General features: G+C 42.3%; 1 protein-coding gene across 5 annotated transcripts; it reads left to right on the forward strand.

Moving 5' to 3' along the window:
- The first annotated feature begins 3 nt into the window (after window positions 1-3).
- Window positions 4-26,095, forward strand: LOC124016352 (kinesin-like protein KIF16B). Of its 5 annotated transcripts, XM_046331908.1 has the most exons (27): window positions 11-439; window positions 1,913-1,982; window positions 2,158-2,271; window positions 3,614-3,730; window positions 5,296-5,393; window positions 6,368-6,477; window positions 6,677-6,819; window positions 7,265-7,433; window positions 7,777-7,908; window positions 9,120-9,295; window positions 9,903-9,968; window positions 10,161-10,220; window positions 10,384-10,503; window positions 10,645-10,696; window positions 10,822-10,959; window positions 11,856-11,938; window positions 12,278-12,366; window positions 13,446-13,478; window positions 13,841-13,894; window positions 14,161-15,525; window positions 16,055-16,213; window positions 17,871-17,976; window positions 18,421-18,471; window positions 22,410-22,535; window positions 22,689-22,778; window positions 22,884-22,967; window positions 23,800-26,095. In XM_046331908.1, the coding sequence occupies exons 1-27, from the start codon at window positions 393-395 to the stop codon at window positions 23,968-23,970; spliced, it is 4,023 nt and encodes a 1,340-aa protein (XP_046187864.1). In that variant the 5' UTR covers window positions 11-392; the 3' UTR covers window positions 23,971-26,095. The 5 variants fall into 5 exon arrangements, with proteins under 5 accessions (XP_046187861.1, XP_046187863.1, XP_046187866.1 ...); XM_046331909.1 differs by lacking the exon at window positions 13,446-13,478 and having other exon boundaries at window positions 12-439; XM_046331910.1 differs by lacking the exons at window positions 22,410-22,535; window positions 22,689-22,778; window positions 22,884-22,967; window positions 23,800-26,095 and adding exons at window positions 18,993-19,046; window positions 19,135-19,260 and having other exon boundaries at window positions 9-439.
- The last annotated feature ends 1,795 nt before the right edge of the window (window positions 26,096-27,890 follow it).

Raw genomic sequence — 27,890 nt, forward strand, 5'->3', positions numbered from 1 at the left:
GTACAGGAGTGTAACTATTTCCCCCACGAATGTAATTTGTCTTCACCGAGTACCCGTATCAGCTTTGTGATTTACTATCGTATGACACTTCGTGTGTTTGATTATTTTTTTCTGTGACGGTAATGTTAGCAGGCTAATATAAAGTGCACGCTCAAGTCTCAGGGAGGCGCATAAAGTAGCTAGCCCCCTTCTTTTGAAAGTAAACGTGGCTCTGTGTGTAACCGGTCGGGTGGTACAAAGGAAATTGGAAACAGACTCAAGATACCGAATCGCGCTTAGCCAGCTGGTTTTGGGTGCTAGCCACATTTATTTGTACTTCTCACGATTGGGTTGTTCCTTTCAAGGATACCTGGATCTAGTAGCAGGTGACGCCGACAAAACAGGGATGTGCAATGGCATCGGTGCGGGTGGCTGTCCGGCTCAGGCCTATTGACAGACGGTAAGTAAAGAAAAAAAACATGCTAAACAAAAACGGCCAAATTATGCTATTGTTGTTGTTACTGGTTATATTGTTTCCTTTGAAGAGAGGCGCCCGGCTGGACACTGGCTCACTGTGATACATTGTAACCATTTCGAACGTCTAACAGTTTAACACATTCTAATTTGAATGGCCATGTTGCAGTAACACTGCGTATTATATTTTGTCATAACAAGCACTGACGTTGCCACAACTGGGTCTTCCAACATTTAGAGGGAGACAACATTTGGGATTTAAAAGCCAACCCCACTCAAAGGAGCACGGGCCCACCACACACCACATTGCTAATCTACCAATAAGAACGCCTGGAGGTTGGCACAAACACACATTCGTTTATGTAGCAGACAGCTGGCAAGGTGAACAGGTTAACCAACAAAACAAACATGAAGAATAGGAACTAGTGCTACCATGGCTGTGCTGTGTCCGGTATTGGGAGTTATAGTATTAGCAGCCACCCAGGGATTATGGGATACCTTAATCATTTTCTGATCTCTATCAAGAATTGCATGGCATTTTTTTTTAAATCGCAAACTATTTCCTACAGTAAATAGGATGCATACATAGCTACATGATAGAAGACAACCACTCTGCCACTTACTCTACACATCTATGCTGGGGTGGCAGGTAGCCTAGTGGTTAGAGCGTTGGGCCAGTAACCGAAAGGTTGACGATCAAATCCCCAAGCTGATAATGAAAAATCTGTCGTTCTGCCCCTGAACAAGGCAGTTAACCCACTGTTCCTAAGCCGTCATTGTAAATAAGAATTTGTTATTGCCTAGTTAAATAAAAAAAAAGGTTAAATGTAGGTGTGTGAAATATTATGTACAGATTCCAAATAAGATTCACTATGAACCTGTGGGGGAAAACAAGGAAGGATTCTGAAGGAAGTGACCTTTGACACATTTTTATACTAATTGGCCTAGAGTATAACCTGATCCAGTTGGCATTGTGTTAATGGTAATCTGTTAGGCACCAGAAAGTACGGTGTTATTTCATTACTTTATGTCATATTGGAAAGGCCACTAATAATAAAAGCTTGAACTGAATACTTCCACAGAGAGACTAGGAATAGTCATACCAAGAGACATTTCCTCCAGACCTTTAGTGATCAATTAAGCACATATGAACTAAGAGGATTCCGTTGGCATTCTTCCCGGCCCCAGACGGCATACACTAGCCCGATCTTAGAGAGAATGTAGCCTTCTGATTAATTAATCACAGTAAATGTGTGTATGTTGTCTTTTGTTGCTAATGTAACTGGTACCTTTCTTGTTGGTCCAATTTGTGAATCACAAAGTACTGCATTTTGGTAATCATTTTTTAAAAACTCTGATGCTCCTTCATTGGTTCACTGTCTCTGTTGCATCCTGGTTTGGCTCAAAGAAAGGTGAAGGTTAGTTATTTGGAAGTATTAACCTGTTTTGATTTTTACAGGGAGAAGGACTTGACTGCCAAAAACATAATTGAAATGAAAGGGGACAAGACCACCATTACAAACTTGAAGGTCATTTTAAGTTTTAAACTGCATTTCTATTGCAATAATAAAGCGTTGTGAGGGTTTGGCCGGGGTCGCCATTGTAAATAAGACTTTGTTCTTAACTGACTTGCCTAGTTAAATAAAAATTCACTCCACTTTGTCTTTACAGTATATTTCATCCTATTTTGTTGTATTTAATTAGATACCAGATGGCATTACCGGGGATTCGATGAGGGAGAGTAAAAAGACCTTCACCTATGACTTCTCCTATGACTCCGCTGACAGTAAAAGCAACACCTTTATCTCTCAGGAAAAGGTAAATGTCATATTTCAGTCGGAAAATGTTATCTGGACTAACACTTTCTGTTTAAAAAAAAAATTCATTTTCAAATGTTTTTGTTGTTGTTGTCCAAATCAGATTATAGTCAAAGCAGCTTACATTTGCCTCTGTTCAGCAGTCATTTACATGTTTTTAGTTGTAGGACATTTTGTTATGGATGGAAGTTCAATGAGTCAAAACAGTTGGCTAATGTTCTGATAGTATAGCCCACATGTTGACTCCCAAGCTTCTGACATAAGATATGACTTACTGTTGCGCAACCTTTAAACGAAAATCATAACATTGCATCATACAGGAGTCAAAGTAGATTTAATTTCTTACTGGTACAGTACATTATCACATACACACATTTTTTGGGAGGCTGAAACAGAATGACTTAGAATCCCTGTTAAGATCTATGTGGGCCTAAAAGTACAGATTTGTTGTTTCATTTGAATGTATTGCATTTTTAATGTGGCATTAACATAAACAGTCATGACATTTTCATCTGATTATCAAACAATTAGAGGACAATGTTCCTGTAAGCCTGGCTATTTGCTCACGTTCCTCCACTATAAAATAATTCCTGAATGCGTACAGTGCACTGTGCACCCGCCATTTGATGAATGGATGTAACAAAACACCAAGAGGTGTAATGAATGACATTCAGTGATTTTTGTTTTTGATTAGGCTTACACTTGTAACCTGAATTGCTGTGTCCACTGTCCACGTACATCTTGGTCCCAGCCACTCATCTTTGCCTCTGCAAAATGTGTTATCGCCAAACCACATCGCATTTTGAAGCGTATTGCACACAATTGCCAACTTTTCATGTGGATGACATGCGGTAATGATAAATAATATTTTAGAGGTCTACAGTTTTCTTGGAATCTTTGTTTTAATTATTGTGATATGTTCAACCGGTACAGCGTACCCCCACTATTTATTTTGACGGTTCTCTGTCCTGGACCTTATCGGCTTACTTTCACCCCTGGCATCATGTCAGTGCAGTTTCAATCGTAACACAGCCTATGAGCTAATTGTTATAAATGTGTTTTAAAACTATGCATAGATGAATTCCATATTTTTGACTTTGTACTGTATTGGCTAGATTCTTTCTTTCACTGACTGCTTACAGTGAGATATGTTTGAGGTAGTTAGATCTGGGGCCTGTTCAGGAGGTCGCAACTTTACGGAACATTCAGATCTAAATGTACTGTTTGGAACCAATGAGGGCCTGTCATTGTGAATTGTATCAGCTACATTACATTCCAATTTGCCAAAGCTCTGAACATTTCACCTTATTGAACAAGCCCATGTTTGCCCTCTTCCTTTGCAGGTGTTCAAAGACTTGGGCTCAGATGTTCTCAAGGCTGCGTTCCAAGGCTACAATGCCTGCATCTTTGCCTATGGCCAGACCGGCTCGGGGAAGTCCTACACCATGATGGGAAATCCAGTGAGATGAACATTCCCTTTCTTGGCCTGTGGTCATAAAACATATTGGAGTAGGAGCGCTGATCTAGGATCAGGTCTCCCTTGTCTATATAATCTTGTTCATAATTATCCTACTCTGAGACGCTTTATGAATACAGGCCCAAATCAAAGACTGGGCTGTGTTCAGCAGTTCACATGATTAAATATATGAATGATTAAATATACAGGAATGGAATGCATTTCAATGAATAGGGGTGCCTTGTTAATTTGTGTAATTCCTTTCCTTAATGCATTTGAGCCAATTAGTTGTGTTGTGACAAGGTAGGGGTGGTATACAAAAGATAGTCCTATTTGGTAAATGACGATGTCCATATTATGAGAAGAACAGCTCAAATAAGCAAAGAGAAACGACAGTCCATCATTACTTTAAGACATGAAGGTCAGTCAATCTGGACAATTTCAAGAACTTTGAAAGTTTCTTCAAGTGCAGTCGCAAAAACCATCAAGCGCTACGATGAAACTGGCTCTCATGTGGACCGCCACAGGAAAATAATCCTCAGAGTTACATCTGCTGCAGAGGATAAGTTCATTAGAGTTAACTGCACCTCAGGTTGTAGCCCAAATAAATGCTTCAGAGTTCAGGTAACAGACATCTACATCAACTGTTCAGCGGAGACCGTGTGAATCAGGCCTTCATGGTCAAATTGCTGCAAAGAAACCACCACTAAAAGCACACCAATAATAAGAAGAGACTTGCTTGGGCCAAGAAACACGAGCAATAGACATTTAGATCGGTGGAAATCTGTCCTTTGGTCTGAGTCCAAATTTGAGATTTTTTGTTCCAACTGCCATGTCTTTGTGAGACACAGAGTAGGTGAACTGATCTCAGCATGTGTGGTTCTCACCGTGAAGCATGGAGGAGGTGGGGGGTGCTTTGCTTGTAACACTGTTGGTGATTGGTTTACAATTCAAGGCACACTTAACTAGCAGAGCTACCACAGCATTCTGCAGCGAAGAAAAACCCTTGAATGAGTAGGTGTGTCCAAACCTTTGACTGGAACTGTATAACGTACAACAATCATGCCTCTCAAACATGGAGATAAGGAATCAGGTCTACTCTGTTCATGACATTTCTGGAACTTTCCACAACATTTGCCTACTCAACAGAGCTGTTGTTTTTATTATCAGACTATTGGGACTTCAATCAGTCGTGGAAACCCTAAGCAAATATCACAGTGACGAAGGAGGGCATTGACAGTCCTGTTTAGGGGAAGTCTAGGGGAAAGTGATTAGGGTAAGTCTAGGGGAAAGTGATTAGGGGAAAGTACAAGTTAAAGTTCAGTGTCAGTTTTATCTGTGGCCTCTTGTATTGGATTGTTTTGGAGAAAGACTAAAGCCAAACATGTGACATATTAAGAGTTTTCCCTTTAATGAGTAATGGATTATTTTAAGATCTATTCTGTAACATATCAACAGGTTTCCTCAATCCAGTCCTCCACTGAACAGGGTCAATTATTGTCAGGTTTAACGTCAAATTATCGTCTGCGATTGATTAAGTGTTTGATCTATGGATTTATTTTTCATCAGGGAGATGCTGGTCTCATTCCACGGATATGTGAGGGTCTGTTCAGCCGGATTGCTGGGATGACTCGTTGGGATGAGGCCTCCTTCCGCACCGAGGTCAGGTAAGAGAACTCTGTCCATTGTCATTCTCTGGAATGAAAAAAAAGAGAAACGTTTTTATTTAACCAGGCAGGGCAGTTGAGAACAAGTCCTCATTTACAACTGCGACCTGTCCAAGATAAAGCAAAGCAGTGCGACACAAACAACAACACAGAGTTACACATAAACAAACGTACAGTCAATAACACAGCAGAAAAAAATATATGTACGTTGTGTGTAAATGTAGGGAGGTTGGCAATAAATAGGCCATAGAGGAGAAAGAATCAAAATGTAGCATTAACACTGGAGTGATAGATGTGCAAGTAGAGATACTGGGGTGCAAAAGAGCAAGATGATAAATGACATGGGGATGAGGTAGTTGGGTGTGCTATTTACAGATTGGCTGTGTACAGATACAGTGATCGGTAAGCTGCTCTGACAGCTGATGCTTAAAGTTAGAGAGGGAGATATGTCTCCAGCTTCAATTTAAGAAGCTTAAAGGAATAATCCACTCAAAAACAATACTTTTGGTATTTGTTGCATTAGTCCACTCTTGATACTGTGACAAAATGTTGTGCATGTCAGCAATAAAGTTTTCAAGATTATATAAATTTCCAAACACACATTTTCACAGCCGGCGTGATGCGTTTTGCATCATATGATGCAAAACTCGTCATACACTGGCTGCATTTCTACCTGTTTGAACAGCAATGGGTCCAATACACACAAATTACCCTGGGAATCGATAGGACATTGCTCAGAGATGCACTAAAAAGATATAACATAAAAAATTGGATAATCTTTCCTTTTTAATGGTGGCTCAATGATCCTTTTTGAAACTGTAATAAAAAGTGATTGCACATGATCAGTAGACAATCCAGCAATTCGTACCTCATCCAAGAGACGACAAAAAGGGTCCCTTAATAATAATTGGTAGATATCATCAGGCTAAACTTGACCTCTGAATGACCTCTTTCTCTCCTCTCAATGTCATCAGCTACCTGGAGATCTACAATGAACGTGTCAGGGACCTGCTCAGGAGGAAGTCCACCCAAACCTACAACCTGAGGGTGAGGGAGCACCCAAAAGATGGACCCTACGTGGAAGGTAAGACAACAATATGCTTTTTAGATCATAATGAATGAGATTATAGGCGCATAAGGGACCTAATTTGGTATTTTCTCTATTCATTCTGAGACCGATCCCACACCTGTCCTGTAAGGCAGAATGGTGGCTCCCAAGCTCATTATAACAGTGGATATCTCTCTGTATTATGAACTCCAATGTTAATCCAATCTGACCCCAGACCTGTCCAAGCACCTGGTACAGAACTACCACGACGTGGAGGAGCTGATGGAGGCGGGCAACATCAACCGCACCACGGCCGCCACGGGCATGAACGACACCAGCAGCCGCTCGCACGCCATCTTCACCATCAACTTCACCCAGGTGGGCTGCTAGGCAAGCTAATGCTACAGCTACCGCTAGGCTAGCTAGCTACTGCTACTCCAGGGATGCTCAACTCCAGTCCACAAAGGCCGCAGTGTAGTAGTCCTTGTTTATTAGTTAGGGACTGATTCAGTTACCAAGTGAGTGGACTCCTAGCCAATCAATGACATTGATTGAGAGAAATAAAAAGTAGCGGGACTGTGGCTTTGGAAGACTGTATGCTGCATTATATGCTGTATGTTAACCCTTAAAGGGGTTGCCACTAATAGCATCTGTGATGGCACTTATCCATATTAGGAAAAATTAGATACATACAGTGTTGATTGCACCCACAGTTTAAGTGCAAAGTTTCGACTCAAAGTTCTTCATCAGACTTAACAATATTAGCCTTTCAGCCTCTTTAAAATCCTTCAGGGTTTTTGCGCGTTTTGTCCCTCCTCTCCAGGCTAAGTTTGATGCGGAGATGCCCTGCGAGACGATCAGTAAAATCCACCTGGTGGACTTGGCGGGCAGCGAGAGAGCGGACGCCACCGGTGCCACTGGAGTCCGGCTCAAGGAGGGCGGCAACATCAACAAGTCACTGGTCACCCTGGGCAATGTCATCTCCGCTTTAGGTGGGTAACTGTTATACCAACTGTTATATCATTGAGACAGCAGATATGAAGACGTATTCGTTGAAGTCTCATAAGATTTTTTGTTGTTGTATGGAATGAAACTCCTTATCTGGCAATGTCTTTTAGCTTGAATATGCAGGCCACAATAATACATTTTCCCCTTTACAATATTTGAACCACAGCAGTGTTCCAATGTCTGTTGATTTGCCCATTGATCAGACCTGGATTCAAATACTACTGAAATCATTCAAATACTCTGAGTGTTTGCTCTAGCCTGCCTGAAGTGCCAGTTATTGTTCTTATTGATTGATTGATCTGAAATCTCTTCCTTGTCTTGGTCCAGCGGACCTGAGCCAGGACAGAGTGAACACCAACCTGAAGAAGAAGCAGGTGTTTGTGCCTTACAGAGACTCTGTGCTAACGTGGCTCCTCAAGGACAGCCTGGGAGGCAACTCCAAGACCATCATGATCGCTAGTAAGTCCTTAATAATGCAAAATGTCTTGAATTTAATCAAATGTTTCCAATCCTTCCCTTGAAAAGCCCCAAATACACCGGACTAGGAACCCTGGTTTTTACCTGTCTACTTCAGGATACATGGGGAACCCTGGATTGTCATTAATTTATATAATAACCATCATATCGAAGTAAACCTGGGAGTCATATGATGATATGGTGTGTGGTTCTCCCACTACAACTCAGGAAACCATGCAGTTTATTAGGCTACAAATGAAATAAGTTATGATGAACTTCAAAGCATGGTGAAAGTGCACAGTATGAGCTTGATGCTCCTTCCAAATGAATGTTGAAGGGTCTGATTCTGGTGACATGATCGATGCTCGACTGCCGTTTGACAAATTAAAATATTTTCGCTCTTATCCATAATAATCGCATGCTATTTTTGACTAGAGCGCACGTGCCAAGACCAGAGAAGGCACATTTGCTATTTAACGCCACAGTTTTTGTGACAAAACTATCCGTAGATTTGAAAATGCGATGGAAACATATCTAACTTTTAGAAGAAATAAAATGTTGGTGCATGAAAACTTAAGCAAAAAAGTTAATTTTGTGTGCACTACGTCATCACGCACTGATTAAATAAAAATCTGCAACAAGTCCGTTTGGTGGAAACACACCACTGGTGTGAACATTTTCTTTGAAAATGTTTGAATATTCTCATTAAAATCTGTTGCCAATTGGATGGAAACCTACAGTCAACATGGTTCTTACATGGCATTGTACATTAAGTATTTTGTATGTTTTCAGTGTGTTTACAAAGTTAATTGAACTGATTTAACCCTGGCAGTCCAAGCATGTACAGAACGTGTTTTGGCTCTTCAGCTCAGGGTAAAATGGATGATGGGGACGGTTACCGAGAGCTCTTCAGCCATAAAACAATAGGGGCCCCAATGTTTTACAATTTTACCACAGCAGGAATCATGAATGTGCTTTGCAGACATTGCTGGGTTCCTAGTCCAGTATACTTGGTGCTAGAATTTGTGAACATGGCTTTCTAAACCCTTGTTAAGGCTGACTTTATGTATATGAGGCTTAAGTGTGGTGAGTGGCCATAAATGAAATATCTCTATGTTTGCAGTCAAAGATGTAGCATTAGAACACTGCAAATGTAGAAGTGTTTTGTAGTACGACAAAGGTTTTAAAGATGTTTTTGCTCTCATTCGCGGCAGCCATTTCACCTGCTGACGTCAACTACGGCGAGACGCTGAGCACTCTGCGCTACGCCAACCGTGCCAAGAACATCATCAACAAGCCCACGATCAACGAGGACTGCAACGTCAAGCTCATCCGAGAGCTCAGGGCCGAAATTGCCCGACTGAAGGCCCTTCTGGTCCAGGGAAACCAGGTGGGGATTTGTCACACTGATCTGAATTGTTTTGTGTGTGTGTTGATGGTTTAGAGCAGTGGTTCTCAATCCTGGTCCTGGGGACCCAAAGGGGTGCACATTTTAGTTTTTGCCCTAGCACTACACACCTGATTCAAATCAACAACTCCTCATCAGGCTTTGATGATTTGAATCAGGTGTGTAGTGCTAGGGCAAAAACAAAAATGTGCACCCCCTTGGGTCCCCAGGACCAGGTTTGAGGACCACTGGTTTAGGGCATTGGAACTCAACTATCCTGTCCACTACAACATTTTCTCTGTATTTATTTATTTAAAAAACAAAACCGCTCTACAATACACTGCCTTACAAGTTACGTAAAAAACTGTTATAGTACACAAATGGGTATATCAAAAATGTGTTTTGTTAACTTATGGGCACTTTTTTATAATGCATAACTAGTACATTATGTTTTATTCAAATGTAACATGTCCACCTTTCCAGCTGCTGGCCTATGACCCTGTTGTGTTTTAAATGTCCCATCTTATCTAACTAGGTCGCACTGACTTGGGGAGTATTGATGTGTGATTCAATAATGTATTGATTGTTGGTTTGTTTTCATCCTTCTCAGATTGCACTTCTTGACTCACCCACCGCTCTGAGCATGGAGGAGAAACTACACCAGAACGAAGCCCGAGTAAGGCCATGTGGATGGTTCCTTTACGAGTAAAAATGAACACCATTACCCAAAATAAGCTATTGATACTTTGGAAGTGCAGTGTTTTTATTCTTCGAATCCATAAACAAACAAGTCAAGCATTACAGCAAGTTAATGATGTGACCTCATCTTTGATATTCAAGAAAAATATTTTTGCACTTTCTGTCATAGGTGTTGGAGCTAACCAAGGAGTGGACTAACAAGTGGAATGAAACTCAGAACATTCTCAAGGTGAGTGGGTATATATTTGTATAACATTTCAAATTCAGTTTAGTTCACAGAAGCACTCTGGTTATATGCCTTTTTATATTATAGTCGGCTGTGAAATTGAATTGACCTAAGTCAGAATCATCAATCAATTCCTAATGACTGACAATTGATCTGGTCTTTACAGGAAGAAACCCTTGCCCTGAGGAAAGAGGGAATCGGTGTCGTCCTCGATTCGGAGTTGCCTCATCTAATTGGTATCGACGACGACCTCCTAAGTACTGGCATCATCCTCTACCATCTAAAGGTTATTAATTTGACTCTTTAGTCATTTTTACACTTAGTTTTTTTTATCAGATTGCTTCACATAAGTTCATTTGTCCTCCTATTAAACTTAAATAGAAGTTACATGGACTTGACACACTATCGCTTTCATTTGTTTTTCTAGGAGGGCAGGACGAATGTTGGTCGAGACGATGCGTCGACTGTTCAGGACATTGGTGAGTGGCCTCTGTTACATACTCTATCCGCTGTCGTACTTTGCTACAAATCACGACAAAGAAACAATTGATAATGCTAATGCATGCACACACTGTCTTCCCCTCTCATACTCTCTCTTCCCTAGTTCTCCATGGGCTGGACCTAGAGAGTGAACACTGCATGTTTGCGAACCAGACCGGCACCGTCACACTGGTTCCACTCAATGGGGCCCAGTGCTCCGTGAATGGAGTGCAAGTGACAGAAGCCTCCCCACTAAACCAAGGTATACGCTTTTGGTGGCACGTTATTTTGACTGTCTGGATTTTCCATCTGTAGATGCTCTACAGATGATCATAGGCTACTATCAACAAACTGTTGATAAGCAACTGCTTGCTACGGTTACGGTTAGAGTGAGGTTTAGAATAAGGGTGTGGCATATCAAGAAGCTGATTAAATAGCATGATCATTACAAAGGTGCACCTTGTGCTGAGGACAATAAAAGGCCACTCTAAAATGTGCAGTGTTGTCACACAATACCACAGATGTTTTGAGGGAGCGTGTAATTGGCATGCTGACTGCGGGAATGTCTATCAGAGCAGTTGCCAGAGAATTTAATATTGATTTCTCTACCATAAGCCACCTACGACGTTATTTTAGAGAATTTGGCGGTACGTCCAGCCGGCCTCACAACCGCAGACCACGTGTATGGTGTCGGATTGCTGGTGTCAACGTTGTGATGGAGTGCCCCGTGGTGGGGTTATGGTATGGACAACAGACTCAATTGCATTTTATCGATGGCAATTTTAATGCACAGAGATACCGTGACGAGATCCTGAGGCCCATTGTCATGCCATTCATCCGCCACCATCACCTCATGTTTCAGCATGATAATGCCCGGCCCCATGTCGCAAGGATCTGTGCAGAATTCCTGGAAGCTGAAAATGTCCCAGTTCTTCCATGGCCTGCATACTCACCAGACATGTTACCCATTCAGCATATTTGGGATGCTCTGGATTGACATGTACGACAGTGTGTTCCAGTTCCTGCCAGCCAACACAATGATTGTTCTGTGAATGCCCAATCAATCGTAAAACCCACCCATGTGCATTTCCCTTCCTATGTATTTTTTTCCCCCTTATTATCTTTATTCCATGTTTATCGTTCTATTGTGTTTGATAGGTGCTGTTATCCTTCTGGGGAGAACCAACATGTTCCGTTTCAACCACCCTAAAGAGGCAGCTAAACTAAGGGAAAAGAGGAAGGTAACACCAAAGGCTCTATGTGTCTCAAAGGCCTTTTATAGAAGCTTATTAGTGGCGGTATTATTCATTTGTTGTTATTATTTATGTGTGGATGACCTATGCTCCCCAGGGGTTTAAATCAAGTAAGTCATGACTCATATAGCTTATTACTCATGTAGCCAAGCATTTCGCTGCACCGGCGATAACATCTGTGTACGTGATCAATAAACTTTGATTTGAAATAACCATCTAGTGGAAGGGCGCGTTTACTGTAAGCGTTGTAGGATGCAGGCGACTTGACCAATGAGTCATTATGAGGTCAATGATCATGTTGAACTTAGTGTTGGTAATTTTTTCCAGAGTGGACTGCTCTCTTCCTTTAGTCTGTCCATGACCGATCTCAACAAATCATGTGAGAACCTCTCCACAGTAATGCTCTACAACCCAGGGTGAGTGTATGTATCACCTAATCCCAAATCGGCCCCTAGCCCCTACTGTCTATGCACTTGTGGAGATCTGAGAGGATTGGATAGGTGTAGGCAATATGGCGAAAACTCCATCTAGCCTATCAGAGGGCAAGGATGAAGCTATTCCCATATTGCTTATACTAATCTATTCCTCTCAGATCTCCAGAAGTACATGAGGAGTAGGCAGTAGGGCTGGTTTGGGATTAGTCAAATGTATGCTCCAGGGCATGACTGATTCCCCCAACTCCCTCTGCGCAGTTCCCCCTTCCTTTTCAGGAGTTCGTAAGCTCTCCTTTTCCTCCATTCGCTTCAGTCCGTTGCTGCTCACCCGTGTGACCACAGACTGAAGCAGTGGATTGGTTGTAAAAATACAACAACAAACATTTGGGCTGAAATACAATGTTACAGTGCCCAGTCAAAGACATCAGTGTTCTGGTAGTTTATGTGTAGTTCAAAATGGAAATAGGGGAAAATATTTACTTTGGATTGGAGGGAGGTCTGTAACATTGCAACTGCTGTGACTCAAGCCCAAATCATGTGAGCTGGTCATGCTGCACGTCACAAATGCCACATCACTCAAACTGTATGGCCTTCATTGATTCTATTACTAACTCTCCAAATCTGAGCCAGAGATTAATTGTGCTTGTACAGAACGGCTAAGCAATACGTTTGTTTTGTTGTTGTACAGCACCCCTTGTGGAGGATGCAACTAGTCTTCATTTAAGTTTTGTACAGTACAACAAGTGATGCCATAGCACTTACTCCTATTTAGACCTAAACCTGATTTAAAAACAAAATGTATTATTATTATTATTATTTTTTAACAAAAACAAAACCTAGTATCACTAGGTAGATATACACGCACAGACAAGACCCCCCGATTATTAATAGGTCCAGAGCAACCATGGATATTCTGAGGAATACACAGCCAGTATTTAGTGAACGTTGGTAATGGTTATGGCTGTGTTGTTTTAACTCTCTTTGTGTGATTATTGCTCTTCATTGAGTCTCTAATTTTACAAGTACAGTAACTAATGCATCTCTGACCCCTCCCTCGGCAGTCTCTTCACTGAAAAGGGGCCTATCTATCTCAGGTAGACCCAACCAGAGTGTTCAATGTTCACTGCTTTGTTTTAACAGTGCTTGTGAAGCATCATTTTCACTTTGTCCCGCCACCACCATGTTTGAACATAAGCCGTCGTCATCTCGTCTTGGTTTCATTATGATTTTGCACGTCGCCTCGCTTGCTTCAATCACTGTTTTTGCACAAAATGATGACATCAAGCTTTGACATCCATTGCCTTGTATGAAGCTCTTCAGTCATTCCATGTGCCAATTGCAGCCTTCATTTCTGTTATCATGCTGTCTCGTTGAGTAATACTGGTGTGTGTGTGTGTGTCCAGTCTCAGTGTCATTGTTATTAAGCCAGCTAAATGATAATGGTGTACTTGCCTAGGTTGGAATTTGAGAGACAGCAACGGGAAGAGCTGGAGAAGCTGGAACACAAAAGGTGTGAGGGGAGACGCACACAAACATTCTCATATTTTGACTACATAAGGCCAGTAATGCTTACTCACTAGTCACCTGTAATGCACCACGTTGTAGGAATGGTGTGCTTTAAAAGCAAATATGCTGACATCACATGATTATTGTAGACTCTTATTGTTAATACCAATCGTTCAAAAAAATGCCTTGTTTACTATGCATGTGTTTGGCGAATGACCATAGTGTATTGCATAGTGTTTCATGATTTGTTTGTATTTGCTTGGGTTGCAGGAGGCTTATTAAGGAGATGGAAGACAGGCAGAAGTGTGAGAAGGCGGAGCTGGAGCGCCTGCAACAGGAGGTGGAGTCCCAGCGCAAGGAGTCGGAGCAGGTGCAGCAGCGCATCCTCCGCCAGGAGGAGACCCTCCGCTGCCGCAGCCAGGACATCGAGAGCCGCCTGCGCGACCTCCTGGCTGAGAAACAGCGCTTTGAGGAGGAGCGCCACCGCGAGACCAAGGAGCTGGAGCTACACAGGCGCCAGCGGCGAAAGCAGCAGGAGGAGCGCGAGGGCGAGAAGACGCAGGACGAGGAGGCGCAACGCCATAGTGAGGCGGCAGAGCGTGCCGAGCAGGCGGAGATCTTCCGCGAGCTGGAGCGGCTGAAGCGGGAGCACGAGGAGCAGGCCGTGCGGCTGGAGGCAGAAAGGCGGAGGCTGGAGGAGCGCGAGATGGAGCAGCTAGGCCTGGTGGGGCGCCTAGAAGAGCAGCTGAGGGAGCGCCACGAAGCGGCGGCTGCCCTGCTGACCCGCGAGGACACCCGGCGCCTGGAAGAGGGGCGACGTGCCTTGGCCGAGATCCGCTCCGCCCTGCTCCGCGCCAAGGAGGCCAGCGGGCGCTCCGACTGCGACGGAATGGGCGAGGAGGCCGGGCGCGCCGCCCAGGTCCGTTACACGGACTTCAAGGCAGCGCAGGTGGAGGAGCTGGGTCAGTTGGAGGAGGGTCTCCGGCTGCAGAAGGAGTGCCTGGAGAAGGAGGTGGCGTCAGAGCGCGCAGCCCTGGCCGTCCTGGTCCACGCCCACAAGGAGCGGCAGCGACAGCTGCGAGAGACCCAGGAGAAGGGGGCACAGGACTCCTCAGAATTCTCCCAGGAAGAGCAGCGGATGCAACAGGCTGAGCAGCGCCTCCTCTTCAAGGAGCGCCGGCTAGCCAGCCTAACCGACAGCCTCCTGCCGGCGGTGGCTGAGGAAAGGCAGAGGGCGGAGGAGCTGCTGAAACTCGGAAGCTCCTCTGGCGCTGGCAGCATTTCGAACATCTCCCTGGGACTAGACAACACCCTGTACCAGGTGGAAAAGGAACTTGAGGAGAAGGAGGAGCGCCTTACCTCACACTGCGCCAGCGCCGAGCAGCTTCAGCAGCTGCAGGAGACGTACGAGTTCACGGCCAATGTGGCGCGCCAGGAGAAAAAAGTGCGGCGCAAGGAAAAGGAGATCCTGGAGTCACGGGAGAAGCAGCAGCGTGAGTCCCTGGAGCAGGCAGTGGCGCGCCTGGAGAGAAGGCACTCGGCGCTGAGGCGCAGTGTCTCACTGGACCCAGAGAGTGTGGAATCCAGGCACAAGGCCTCCGTTCTGGGGCCCGCGCGGGAACTCGACCAAGAGAGGTGTGCACGCTTGTTATTCACGGTCACTACAGATACATCTGTAGAATCAATGAATAGTACAACATTTGTCCTCTAGTGGAAGGTGTGCAGTAGACCCATTGCTATCCACATAATTATAGAGAATGTAGATAAGCTGATGTCAGAAAGTTTCAAGAGATGAGTGATGGTAAATGAGTGTCGTCGATGAGTAATGATGGTATTACCACATTGGTGAATCCCTCCTGTCTAAAATGGTGTTTCTCAATTGGTAATATGATTATGGACATGATAAATAAGTAACTCTGTCTTTTTAGAATTATATTGTACTATCACAACCGGACGTAATTGGGAGTCCCACAGGGCGGCGCACAATTGGCCCAGCGTTGTCTGGTTTTGGCCAGTGTAGGCCGTCATTATAAATAAGACTTTGTTCTTAACTGACTTGCCTAGTTAAATAAAAAAAGTAGTTTTGTGGAATGAGCGTATTTAGCATGACTCTGTGGGTCAATAGACACATGACGACGACTCCATCTTCTCTCCACGTCCTCAGGGTGGACCGGGAGATCCAGAAGCTGAAGCAGAGGATCAATAAAACTGAGGGAAGTGGAAGGAGTCACACTGGGAGCGGAGATGAAAAGACCAGTCTCAGCACCCCCCCTGTCAGCCCAATCCAGAGCCTACCCCCAGTGCTGCCGATCACCGATGACGGGTACAGTGCCTTCAGAAAGTTTTCAAACCCCTAGACTTTTTCCACATTTTGTTGTGTTACAGCCTGAATTTCAAATGGATTAAATTGAGATTTTGTTTTTGCCACTGGCCTACACACAATACCACATGGAATTTGATTTTAGAAATGTTTACAAAAAAACAAAACAATAAAAAGCTGAAATGTCTTGAGCCAAGAAGTATTCAAACCCTTTGTTATGGCAAGCCTAAATGAGTTCAGGAGTAAGAATTTGCTTAACATGTCATATAAGTTTGCATGCACACACTGTGAGCAATAATAGTGATTAACAGGACTTTTAAAGGACTACCTCATCTCTGTGCCCGTACAGTTCTCTATGTGGTCCCTCAAGCGGACAGTGAATTTCAAACAGCTTCAACCACAAAGACCAGGGATGTTTTCCAATGCCTTGCAAAGAAGGGCACCTATAAGGAAATTAAAAAAAATAAAAGCACACTTTGAATATCCCTTTGAGCATAGTGAAGTTATTAATTACACATTGGATGGTGAATCAATACACCCAGTCACTACAAATATACAAGCGTCCTTCCTAGCTCAGTTGTCGGAAAGGAAGGAAACCACTCAGGGATTTCACCATGAGGCCAGTGGTGTCTTTAAAACAGGGTTTAATGGCTGTGATAAGAGAACTGAGAATTAATCAATAACATTGTAGTTACTCCACAACTAACTTAATTGACAGAGTGAAAAGACAGAAGCCTGTATAGAATAAACAATATTCCAAAACAAGCATCCGGTTTGCAACAAGGCAGTAAAGTAATACTGTAAAAAATTGCGGCAAAGCAATTCACTTTTTGTCCTGAATACAAAGTGTCATGTTTGGGGCAAGTCCAATACAACACATTACTGAGTGTCACTCTCCATATTTTCAAGCATAGTAGGGGCCGCATCATGTTATGGGTGTGCTTGTAATCGTTAAGGACTGGTGAGTTTTTTTTTTTCTTCCCAGGATAAAAAAAAAGAAAAACGAAATTGAGCTAAGCACAGGCAAAATCTGGTTCAGTCTGCTTTCCACCAGACACTGGGAGATGAATTCACCTTTCAGCAGGACAATAAAGGCCAGATCTACACTGGAGTTTCTTACAAAGAAGACAGTGAATGTCCCTGAGTGGCCGAGTTACAGTTTTGACTTAAATCTGTGGCAAGACCTGAAAAATAGTTGTCAGCAATGATCAAAAACCAATGTGACAGCTTGAAGAATAATGGGAAAATGTGTGGAAAGCTCTTAGAGATTTACCCAGAAAGACTCACCGCTGTAATCATGATTCTAGCATTTATTGGATACCCATCTAATCATGTGGGTTTAATTTTTTTTTTTTTACAAATGTTAGAACATTTCCACTGACATTTTGTGTAGATCGTTGACAAATCTATTTTAATCTCACTTTGTAACACAACAAAATGTGGAGAAAGTAAATGTGTGTGAATACTTTCTGAAGGCACTGTATGTGTCATCCTATGTAATATCCACAATAAGCCAGAAACAGCACAGGCAAATGTGTTTTAGGGTGGAGGAGAATGACGAAATGTAGATCATAATAAAGATGCATTGTTTTTGGACAGTAGGGTTGACCCGACCATTGCCGATTTTGACTATCTAATAAGTTTCCTTATTCGTTGACAGGATAAATGCATACATTGAGGAGGAGGTTAAGAGAAGGTTACAGAAGCTGAACCTCTTCAATGGTGACAAAACCATTGAGCTCTCGCTTTCATCTGAATCTCTGCAGGTAAGCATCAGTGATACATTGTTTTGTTTGCCTGGCAATATTAAGATTGCTATAAAAAATAGAAATGATATGAAGTTATTCAATCCTACAGGATGAATCTAGCTCTGTTAGATTAACAGATGAGGTAAGCCCAGGTCCTCGACACAGGGTATACAGAATGGACTATAATCTGCATGCATTTCTGATAATTCTCTATTGAGGTTACATGGACCAATCAAGTGGGGTCTTTTCCCAACCTTTCCCCCCAAAAATTATATGTGGATGATGTTTTGCCTGGTTTGCTTTTCTTTTCCCCAATATGAGAGGAACTCTTGCTTGCCTAATGGTAAAGTTGTCCATTTCCCACAGCATATGCAGTTTTGGTTTGAAATTAATTTTACATTGCAATGTATCTTTTTAAGAATTGTTTGTCATTGCTTAGAAGTGTGGTCTTATTCATTACAGGATGATGACAAGCTGCAAAACCTTGTCAACCCCAGGAAATTGAAATATGAGGTAAGGCTTGAGTTTTTTTCTGTTGGTGATGAAGAAACCAACCAGACATTTTTAAACAATAATTTAACTTGACTGGCAATCATTCTGACTCTTCACTAACCACCTCACCAACTATGATAAAATGCATGCCGTTTATATAAAAGTTGCTTTAGGGAACACCCTGCTTTACAGGAATCACAAATTTGTATCTGATAAACATACAAGATTTCTAAACCAAGAACTTAAGACCTTTTTATAACGAAATTGCAAAAACATAAGAATATAAAAGAAGCAAGAAATTTGATAAAATACTCAATTGGCTAAAGGAAACCAGTCACTGACAGAGGAGGTCGACATAAGTGTAGAACAGGATAATTAGAAATGTCCAACCAAACAGGGTTGATATCTGGTTTTGTAAGCAAAAAGGAAAGGTCAATATTGCATGGAAGCCTGGGATGTGTAATTTTGTATTCATGCTGCATAACAATCATCAGTCTCTTTAATTGCCTTTTAAATTGTAATCTTGCTCATCTGGATTTTAGTTCAATCACAACTGGATTTTTACACTTGGTGGAGGAAGATCTTAATTTACTGGGGTGAGAAGGAATACATGAAAGACTATAATTCAGAGCTGTGATCTCTGGTTTGAAGTTATAGTCATGGAATCCCCCCTTGTCCACACAGAAAGACTCCATGCCCTTGCTGTGGCGTAGCTTCCTGTGTGTCCCAGAACGTGAGACGAGCACTCACCTGGAAGGGGCTACAACAAGTTCAGAAGAAGAAGGCGGCAAAGACCGCTCTGAATTAGATAAAATTGGCAATCCAGAAAGGGAAACCAAAGTCTTAGCAGAAAATTATAGAATGCCTTATAAAGAGGGTGACAAAGCAAAATGGGGGCAGGTGGAAGTGAAGGGGAAGGTTGACCAAGCTGACTTTGAGAAGAGTAGCTGTGATTTTAAAACCAAGTACTGTGGATTTAGGTCTATAAACACCATAGTCGGTGAGGAAGGAAATAACAGCCAATGTAGGCCAGATGAGGAAGAAACCAATTTTAGTTGCGACATTGTTGATGACAAGACGAGAAGTCTATCTTATTATCAGTCCAGAGAAACCAGAACAGAAAACCCACTGTTGCTCTCACAGTTTGACTCTTTGGAAGGAACTAAGGACCAAGTTCAGAACACAAGCAAGACAAGTAACGGCACTGCAACCGTGATAAATGCTGAATTCCCCATACTGAGACGAAGTTCAAAGAGACAAATCACCATCGAGGGCTACTTTGGTCTCAACAAGATCTCTGAAGAGTCTGTAAATGGGCAGGCGCAAAGGAATCTGAGAACTTCAGAACCAGATCTATTAACCAACGAACTGGGAGCCAAACAGAGTTACGTCCTTGGATACTTGGCAGGCAAGCTGTCTGGAGTTTATAATGACGCTGGACAATATCTGCAGAGTACACGGGATATCATTCGGCAGGTTCGAGCAGGAGAGACTTCAGCATTGACTAGTACATTCTCTCCGTACATGACCATAGTTACAAAATATCTTCCACTTGCTCAGGAAAAGCAGCTTGAACCTTCAATGAAACCTGACTTAAGGCAGAATAAAGTTCATTTTGCCAATTTGACGGGCAATTGCCTTTTCAATGTACCTGAGAAAGGTAACGTGTCTCCAATTCCGGACATTTCATTATGGCCTAAAGGCTCTATGACTACATACAAAGACGGGGAGCCTGTAATTTATTGTCAGACGCTCGTGCAGTTTCCCATATGCCTTTCTGAATTACAGTGTCTTCCGCTTCAGAAGATGCTCTATCGTTTGTACTGTGTTACGCCCAAAATCGCTGCCATTTCCCACCATCTTTTGGGTATCTACTGGCTAAGCGTTGCCAATTGCAAACAGCCTACACCACAACCAAGTTGCTTACTGTTATCTGAAACTGACCTCTATGCAGTCTCCGCTGGTACTGGTTTAGGTAACAACCAACCTTTGGCAGTTTTTCAGCACTTCAGTCTCTTGCACATCAAAGAGATCCAAGTGAGCTTTGCCGGGCAGCATTTACGACTCCTGGGCTCCACTAAAGAAACCATCTTGGTCATCTTCACCCACAGTAAAGAGCTTACCCAGGCGCTATGCTGTACCCTGCTGAAGATCCTTGCCCCGGCAGAGGTTCAGGAAGGCCCAGGAGCCCACCCCTTGCTTTGTGGAGACCTCTCGCGCCTCTCTCTGGACTGGAGGTCCCACGTTCCAGACCTCCTGCTGGATAGTGGCCTCTGTGTTACCTCACGCTTTAAGAGGATCATGGCTGATCTGCTCTACATCTTGCACGGCAACATGGAAGAACCCAACAAGCCCTCCTTGGCTAACATACGCCTTCTTCTCTACACTTCCATCAAGGTGGAAAACTATTCCACCTCGCGCCAAGTTGTCCTTTGCCAGTTCTTTCTCACCGACAATCACATAGGCCTGGTGCAAGAGGATGCTGTGTTCCACCCGGAACCTCGAGGCTCAACTCTGGTTCCCATCCAGCCCCAGTTTCAGGGAGTAGAACTGCGCAGACGCTCAGACATCCGATGTGTGCTCGTGAGACACAGCGATAGATGTATGGTGCTTGACATCGTATTCTCCGTGACTCACAAAGGGCAGATTGAGACCAAAAGAAAAACCAGGAAAGGCTTAGGCATTGTCCCTCTACCTTCTGATTGCAGGCCCCCAGCTGATTCCTGGAAATTAACTTTCAGCTCTACCTCGGATGCAGCAATCCTAATCAATCACCTGTCGAACCTGATAAAAGGATCTAATGCTAATAGGTAATAAATGGAAAGGAGTTTAATGGCCACTGCAAGCCTGAAGCGTAATGACTGTGCCGCCCTGCTGAACTCCTTGTTTTCTTTCAGTATTGCACTTGAGCAAGAAAGCCATGGTGAGTTGGCTAGCTAGCTACATTCAGTATTGTCAGCCAACTGCATTTCTGAGTATAGTATTCAGATAGCTAGTCAGATAACATTAGGGTTTGCATACTACAAGAGTTGAGCAACATTGTCGTAAAGATTTCACTTGTAAATCTTTTTTTGTTTGAGCATGACGGTACTGTTCTACCACTTCCAATGTGTATTTAAGTTTAAATTATTTGTTTGATTAGTTGAAAATCATATTCCAAAAAAACAATTATTCTTGTAACACGGCCTTTGTAATTGTTAATGCATGTCCATAATGTCAGTAACATTTTATTGAAACTTCTACAGGATCCTCATGAATATTGTGTTATAAGAAAATACATGTCCATATTATAAATATAGATCAAATACTAAAATCTAAATGTCTAACTCCAATGGCTGCTATTGATTTTAAAGTATTTTATAGTATATTTTATATCTTCTCTTCTTAACATACTGCCACTGTGGTACACCTTAATCAAATCCTAGTCCATCCTTAATTGTCACTTTTAAGAACAATTTTACTCACAAACCTAAGTGTTTTGTATTGGTGTAGTTAATTAATTGGATATTTCATAGATTTTCTTTCCTACTACAGGGAATAGAATGACCTTTTATTTAGTCAGCTTAGCTCTCCCTCTCTGTTCTTACATGAATGCTCACATCAATCATTTATGGCTGGTAGAATGTGTTTTCTTCAATATATTTGTGTACACATTTATGCATATTCATCATGGTAATGTGCAATATGATTTTGAGGAATATGTATGAATAGTAATATGAAGAATGTCTGAAGTATACTATGACTTGACTATGATCACTGCAATAATGTTAATAAAAGATGGTTAATTGTTTTAACAAAAAAATAAAGATGGGCTTACACAGAACACTTTGTGTTGCCTGGTTGTATCTAGCTGTTCTGTTTCGTACCTATTCACTGTTGTCATATAAATAAGACTACACCTTCCTGTCCATGTCTCTCTCTCTCCCGTTTTCATTTCATTCCACCCATGTCTTTCCCAGCATCGATTTGTCTCTGTCCCTCTTGGGACCAACTCCGACTGTCTAAAGGACCCTGTTAAAATTAGCATTCCTCGCTACGTTCTCAGAGGGCAAGGGAAAGATGAGCACTTTGAGTTTGAAATCAAGGTAAGCGTCTCTTGTTAAGTATCTCTCAAGATCCAGCATCAATGGCGTTGCTGCCTCTGGTCTTGTATACATGTCTGACAGGTCCATATCCCTTCTCCATTGTTGAGTTAGTTGTATCAGTCTTGTACTCAGTATTTTCCTCTCTCTCTTTAGATCACTGTAATGGATGAAACGTGGACAGTCTTCAGGAGATACAGCCGCTTTCGGGAAATGCACAAAACTCTCAAGATGAAATTCCCAGAGGTAAAATACTTTTGAACTAGGAATTACCACATACTACACATCCTCTCCTATTGTACCAATTATATTACTAATATCTACAATCTTAATGACCTCCTTCCATACCAGCTTGCAGCTTTAGAATTTCCTCCCAAAAAACTCTTTGGAAACCGAGACGAGAGAATGGTTGCTGAGCGGCAGAGTCACTTGGAGGTGGGTCTGGCATTGACGCATACTATTGCGTTTCTTAAAAGTAGTATAATTTAAGTTGTAATGATTGGACAGGGTTATCAAAGTCTTGTCAGTGACAAAAGTCTGAAGGTTTGTCATTCTCATCCATCAGTTCAGAGACCTATTTGTTCCTTGTCATACATTAAACGCAGTAGTCGCCAAACTGTCGATCGCAAGGTGTTCCTAGTCGATCACCAAACATTTCTGTAGAAAAGCCAATGATAAAGCCTTTACTACGCTCCAATTTCTTTTGTATTAGTCTTGCGCTGTTGGTGGTCGGTGCACTTGAATCAGAAGCCCTGTGTGCCGGGTAGACAGTGTTTCCATTTTGAACCATTTAATTTGTCTGAAGGGACGTACTCTGCCTACCCTGCAGACCAAGAGAGCTAAATCAAGTGTGCCTACTGCGCTAGCCAATCGGATAGCTCAAATCACTGTGCCTACAGCTTCCAACGACCCCAAAGCAGAGTCTGATATTAGCGAGCAGGGAGAGCAGGGAACTTGAGAGGGCAGACCCTCTGCTGCTCTCTCCCTCCGCTGAGACTGACCATTAGTATAGTAAAATACAAAAGTTAATTATTTGCAAATTATTCAATTCATTCTCAGCTGTGCCTTGCAAGTGATAAAACAACTGATCTATTTTGTTATCAAAGCTCAAGTTTTGAAATATAATAGTCTGAGAAGGCCAAGCATAGCCAATATGTTTTGATAATGTATTAGTGCACAAACCTCATTCCTACAGTACTGTTTTTATTAGGTTAATGTTGCATGTGCTTACATTTTTTTTGCTCCATTTTTTTTTTTGCTCCTCCAGAAATATCTGAAAAACTTCTTCAGGGTTATGATGTCGCCCTCCTCGGGCTCTCCACTCCGCACTGATTCAGACTCTGAGGGTGGTCTGCAGCTGTCCAAGCACGCCATCTGTGACTTCTCCCCGTTCTTTAAGAAGGGCGTCTTTGACTACAGCAGCCACGGAACTGGTTGAAAACATTTTGGATGAGGACGGGTTGGAGCTAGTCTGGCCCTGGATATTTTTGTGCTGTTTTGCCATTTCCTACAGTCATTGTCAAGCATTGACCTTTGGAGTTGACAAGACAGCTCCAGCAGATCCGTGACCAGGCTACGATGGAGCAGCTTTAATCCCAAAACCAAAGTGTGCTGTGCCTTCCCAGGTCGCAGTCTAGGTATTGACCTTTGTACAACCAAGTTATCAGGGGCACCAAGGAACAGATATCTAACTTATTACTCACCGTGCTACTTTTTCTTCTTCTAGCTCTCCTGCTTTCCTACTCACTCTCTTCCCTTCCTACTCACTTTCCTTCCTTTCTTGTTAGGCCAGTACATTTGGAAATGGTATTTTTTTATGGGGACCAAACGCATGAGAAATAGTCTTATCTTATAAGTCAAGTAAGTAATGTAATGACAACAGGTGTAGAATATTTGCTATTACAGTGACACAAAATGGTTCTTAAGCGGGCCTTGCAGAAAGGCAATGCAAACGCTGCCAATCTAGAAGACATTGCAAAGTCCTGGCATTAGTGACTTGCTAAGTCATCTACTCTGCTCTCTTCCTGTTCACCACAGTTTACTCAGAAATAATATCCTGAAGGGAGGCTTTACAAAAAAACAAATTTTATGCAGCTATAATTTTGATGGCAACTCTTGTTTCTACCATTTCTGGTGATATGTAATTGAGACTGACATGTGCTGTATCTATGGGAACTGACCATGAAGGCATTACTCTTCACTACCTGTAGTGTTGATAAGGGTGGGCTGTTTCTGTATTGTATGGGTCATGGCTTCTCAAACTTGCTTAAAGGGGATGTTCAGTATTTTATGACTTAATGTTAGACGGTTACTCATCCTAAAAGTAGACTAACCCAACCATGGGTTATATTTCTTCTAGCCCATAGATTACTTTCTTGGTTAGAAACCAAAAAACTGAACTTCCCCTTTTAATGTTGATATCATGTCTCATTATTGTATAATGTATCAGTTGAAAATAGTCTGAGGAGAGGCACTTTTGAGTGCAATAACAAGGACTCATGATCACTCCCAATTTTCAGAGAAATGTTGAGTTTAGTCATTTTGGTGAGTCTTTGACTTCACCTTTAATGGTAGCTACTACAGTAAAAAAAAAGGTCAAGCTGATGTCACATATGGCATTTGGGCAGGTTGAATCATAGTATTCAGGATTGTGAGAATAATTGTTGAACTAAGTGTGGCACATCTCTCAAGACGTCAACACTTAATTGGCTATGTTTGGGCCTAAGCAGTTGGTGTGCCTACTGGTCCTGAAAGCTGTTACTAACAGTGTTGCTCTCCATGTTTCTAACTGGGTAATAGAGTTACACTGTTGTTGACCACATGTCTTCCAAGTTTAACACTTAATACAATCACGGCTGCGGATTCAACACTTGACAAAACACTTTCATAACTGGACATACTGTGCTAATACTTGTGTTGTGGATGTCAAACAGTTTACTTGCGGTTAGACTTACTATGTCTTTGTAAATCTGTAACAAAATATAATTATTTCTTAAATAAGTAATAAGGTGGTACAAATATACTAGTTTCACATTAAATGTAGCATAGTGCAAGATCTTTAATCACTCCCTTTGTAAAGCATATTGTATACATACAATGTATATTTGGATGTTTATGTGCATACTTTTCTACATGAAGTGCTTGTACACACGCAATGTAAACTATTGACATTGAATGTCATAAAAGGGATTGTATATTATAACTGCTATAACTGATTTCGCTTTCAAAGGCTTTGATATTGTAATGATGTAAGAGGAGGACCAGTTTTTGCTTTACTGGTGTCCATTTTGAGACTCCAAGTTGAGGGATTGAAAGTCAGTCGTACGTAAGTACTGTAGTAAACTTTTTTTGTTTGTTTTATATATTTTTTTTTAGAACTGGAATATAATTAGGATTATATTGATTTTCATAACTGACATTTATGTGTATTTATGTCCTGTAAAATCACTTGGCTATCTGCAAAATAATGTACAGCAAGAAACGGATTAGTTGTACCATTTTTATTGAAGTTGTAACTGACACATTTACAAAATCAATACATTTGATAAAACTCCTGCAAAATATTTTGCTGTGGCATTGTGTGTGTATAACATGGATGCAGCTCATTTAAAAAATAGGGACAGTTTATGACCTCTTGAATATCTTACAGGAGAAATACACTTACTGGTGTAATACACAGCAAGGATGTCAAATTATTTATTATTTTACTTTTTCTTTTATTCCACCTTTATTTAACCAGATAGGCTAGTTGAGAACAAGTTCTCATTTACAACTGTGACCTGGCCAAGATAAAGCAAAGCAGTGCAACACAAACAACAACAGAGTTACACATGGAATAAACAAACATACAGTAACACAATATAAAAAAATCTATATACAGTGTGTGCAAATGAGGTAAGATTAGGAGGTTAAGGCAATAAATAGGCCGTAGTGGCGAAGTAATTACAATTTAGCAATAAACACTGGAGGGATAGATGTGCAGGAGATGAATGTGCAAGTAGAGATCGGCTATGTGCAGTGATCTGTGAGCTGCTCTGACAGCTGATGCTTAAAGTTGGTGAGGGAGATATGAGTCTACAGCTTCAGTGATTTTTGCAATTCATTCCAGTCATTGGCAGCAGAGAACTGGAAGGAAAGGTGGCCAAAGTAGGAAAAGGCTTTCGGGGTGACCAGTGAAATATACTTGCTGGGGTGGGTGCTGCTATGGTGACCAGTGAGCTGAGATAAGGCGGGGCTTATCAAAGACTAGCAAAGACTTATAGATGACCTGGAGCCAGTGGGTTTGGTGACAAATATGAAGCGAGGGCCAGCCAACGAGAGCATACAGGTTGCAGTGGTGGGTAGTATATGGGGCTTTGGTGACAAAACGTATGGCACTGTGATAGACTGCATCCAATTTGCTGAGCAGAGTGTTGGAGGCTATTTTATAAATGACATCGCCGAAGTCGAGGATCGGTAGGATCGTCAGTTTTACGAGGGTATGCTTGGCAGCATGAGTGAAGGAGGCTTTGTTGCGAAATAGAAAGACGATTCTAGATTTGATATTGGATTAGAGATGCTTAATGTGTGTCTGAATGGAGAGTTTACAGTCTAACCAGACACCTAGGTATTTGTAATTGTCCACATATTCTAAGTCAGAACCGTCCAGAGTAGTGGTGCGGACAGCGATCGGTTGAAGAGCATGCAGTTAGTTTTACCTGCATTTAAGAGCAGTTGGAGGCCACAGAAGGAGAGTTGTATGTCATTGAAGCTCGTTTGGAGGTTAGTTAACACCGTATCCAAAGAAGGGCCAGATGTATACAGAATGGTGTCATCTGCGTAGAGGTGGATCAGAGAAACACCAGCAGCAAGAGCGACAAGAGTCGGCCCGAGAATTGAACCCTCTGGCACCCCCATAGACTGCTAGAGGCCCGGACAACAGGCCCTCCAATTTGACACACTGAACTCTGAGAAGTAGTTGGTGAACCAGGCGAGGCAGTCATTTGAGAAACCACTGCTATTAAGGCTGCCGATAAGAATGTGGTGATTGGCAGAGTCGAAAGCCTTGGCCAGGTCGTTGAAGACAGCTGCACAATACTGTCTTTTTTATCAATGGTGGTTATGATATCATTTTAGGACCTTGAGCGTGGCTGAGGTGCATCCATGACCAGCTCGGAAACCAGAATGCATCGCGGAAAAGGTATGGTGGGAATCGAAATGGTCGGTGATCTGTTTGTTAACTTGGCATTCGAAGACCTTAGAAAGGCAGAGTAGGATAGATCGATATAGGTCTGTGACAGTTTGGGTCTAGAGTGTTTCCCCTTTTGAATAGGGGGGTGACCGCAGCAGCTTTCCAATCTTTGGGGATCTCAGACGATA

This window comes from Oncorhynchus gorbuscha, linkage group LG26 (genome assembly GCF_021184085.1).
Source record: "Oncorhynchus gorbuscha isolate QuinsamMale2020 ecotype Even-year linkage group LG26, OgorEven_v1.0, whole genome shotgun sequence".
NCBI lineage: Eukaryota > Metazoa > Chordata > Actinopteri > Salmoniformes > Salmonidae > Oncorhynchus > Oncorhynchus gorbuscha.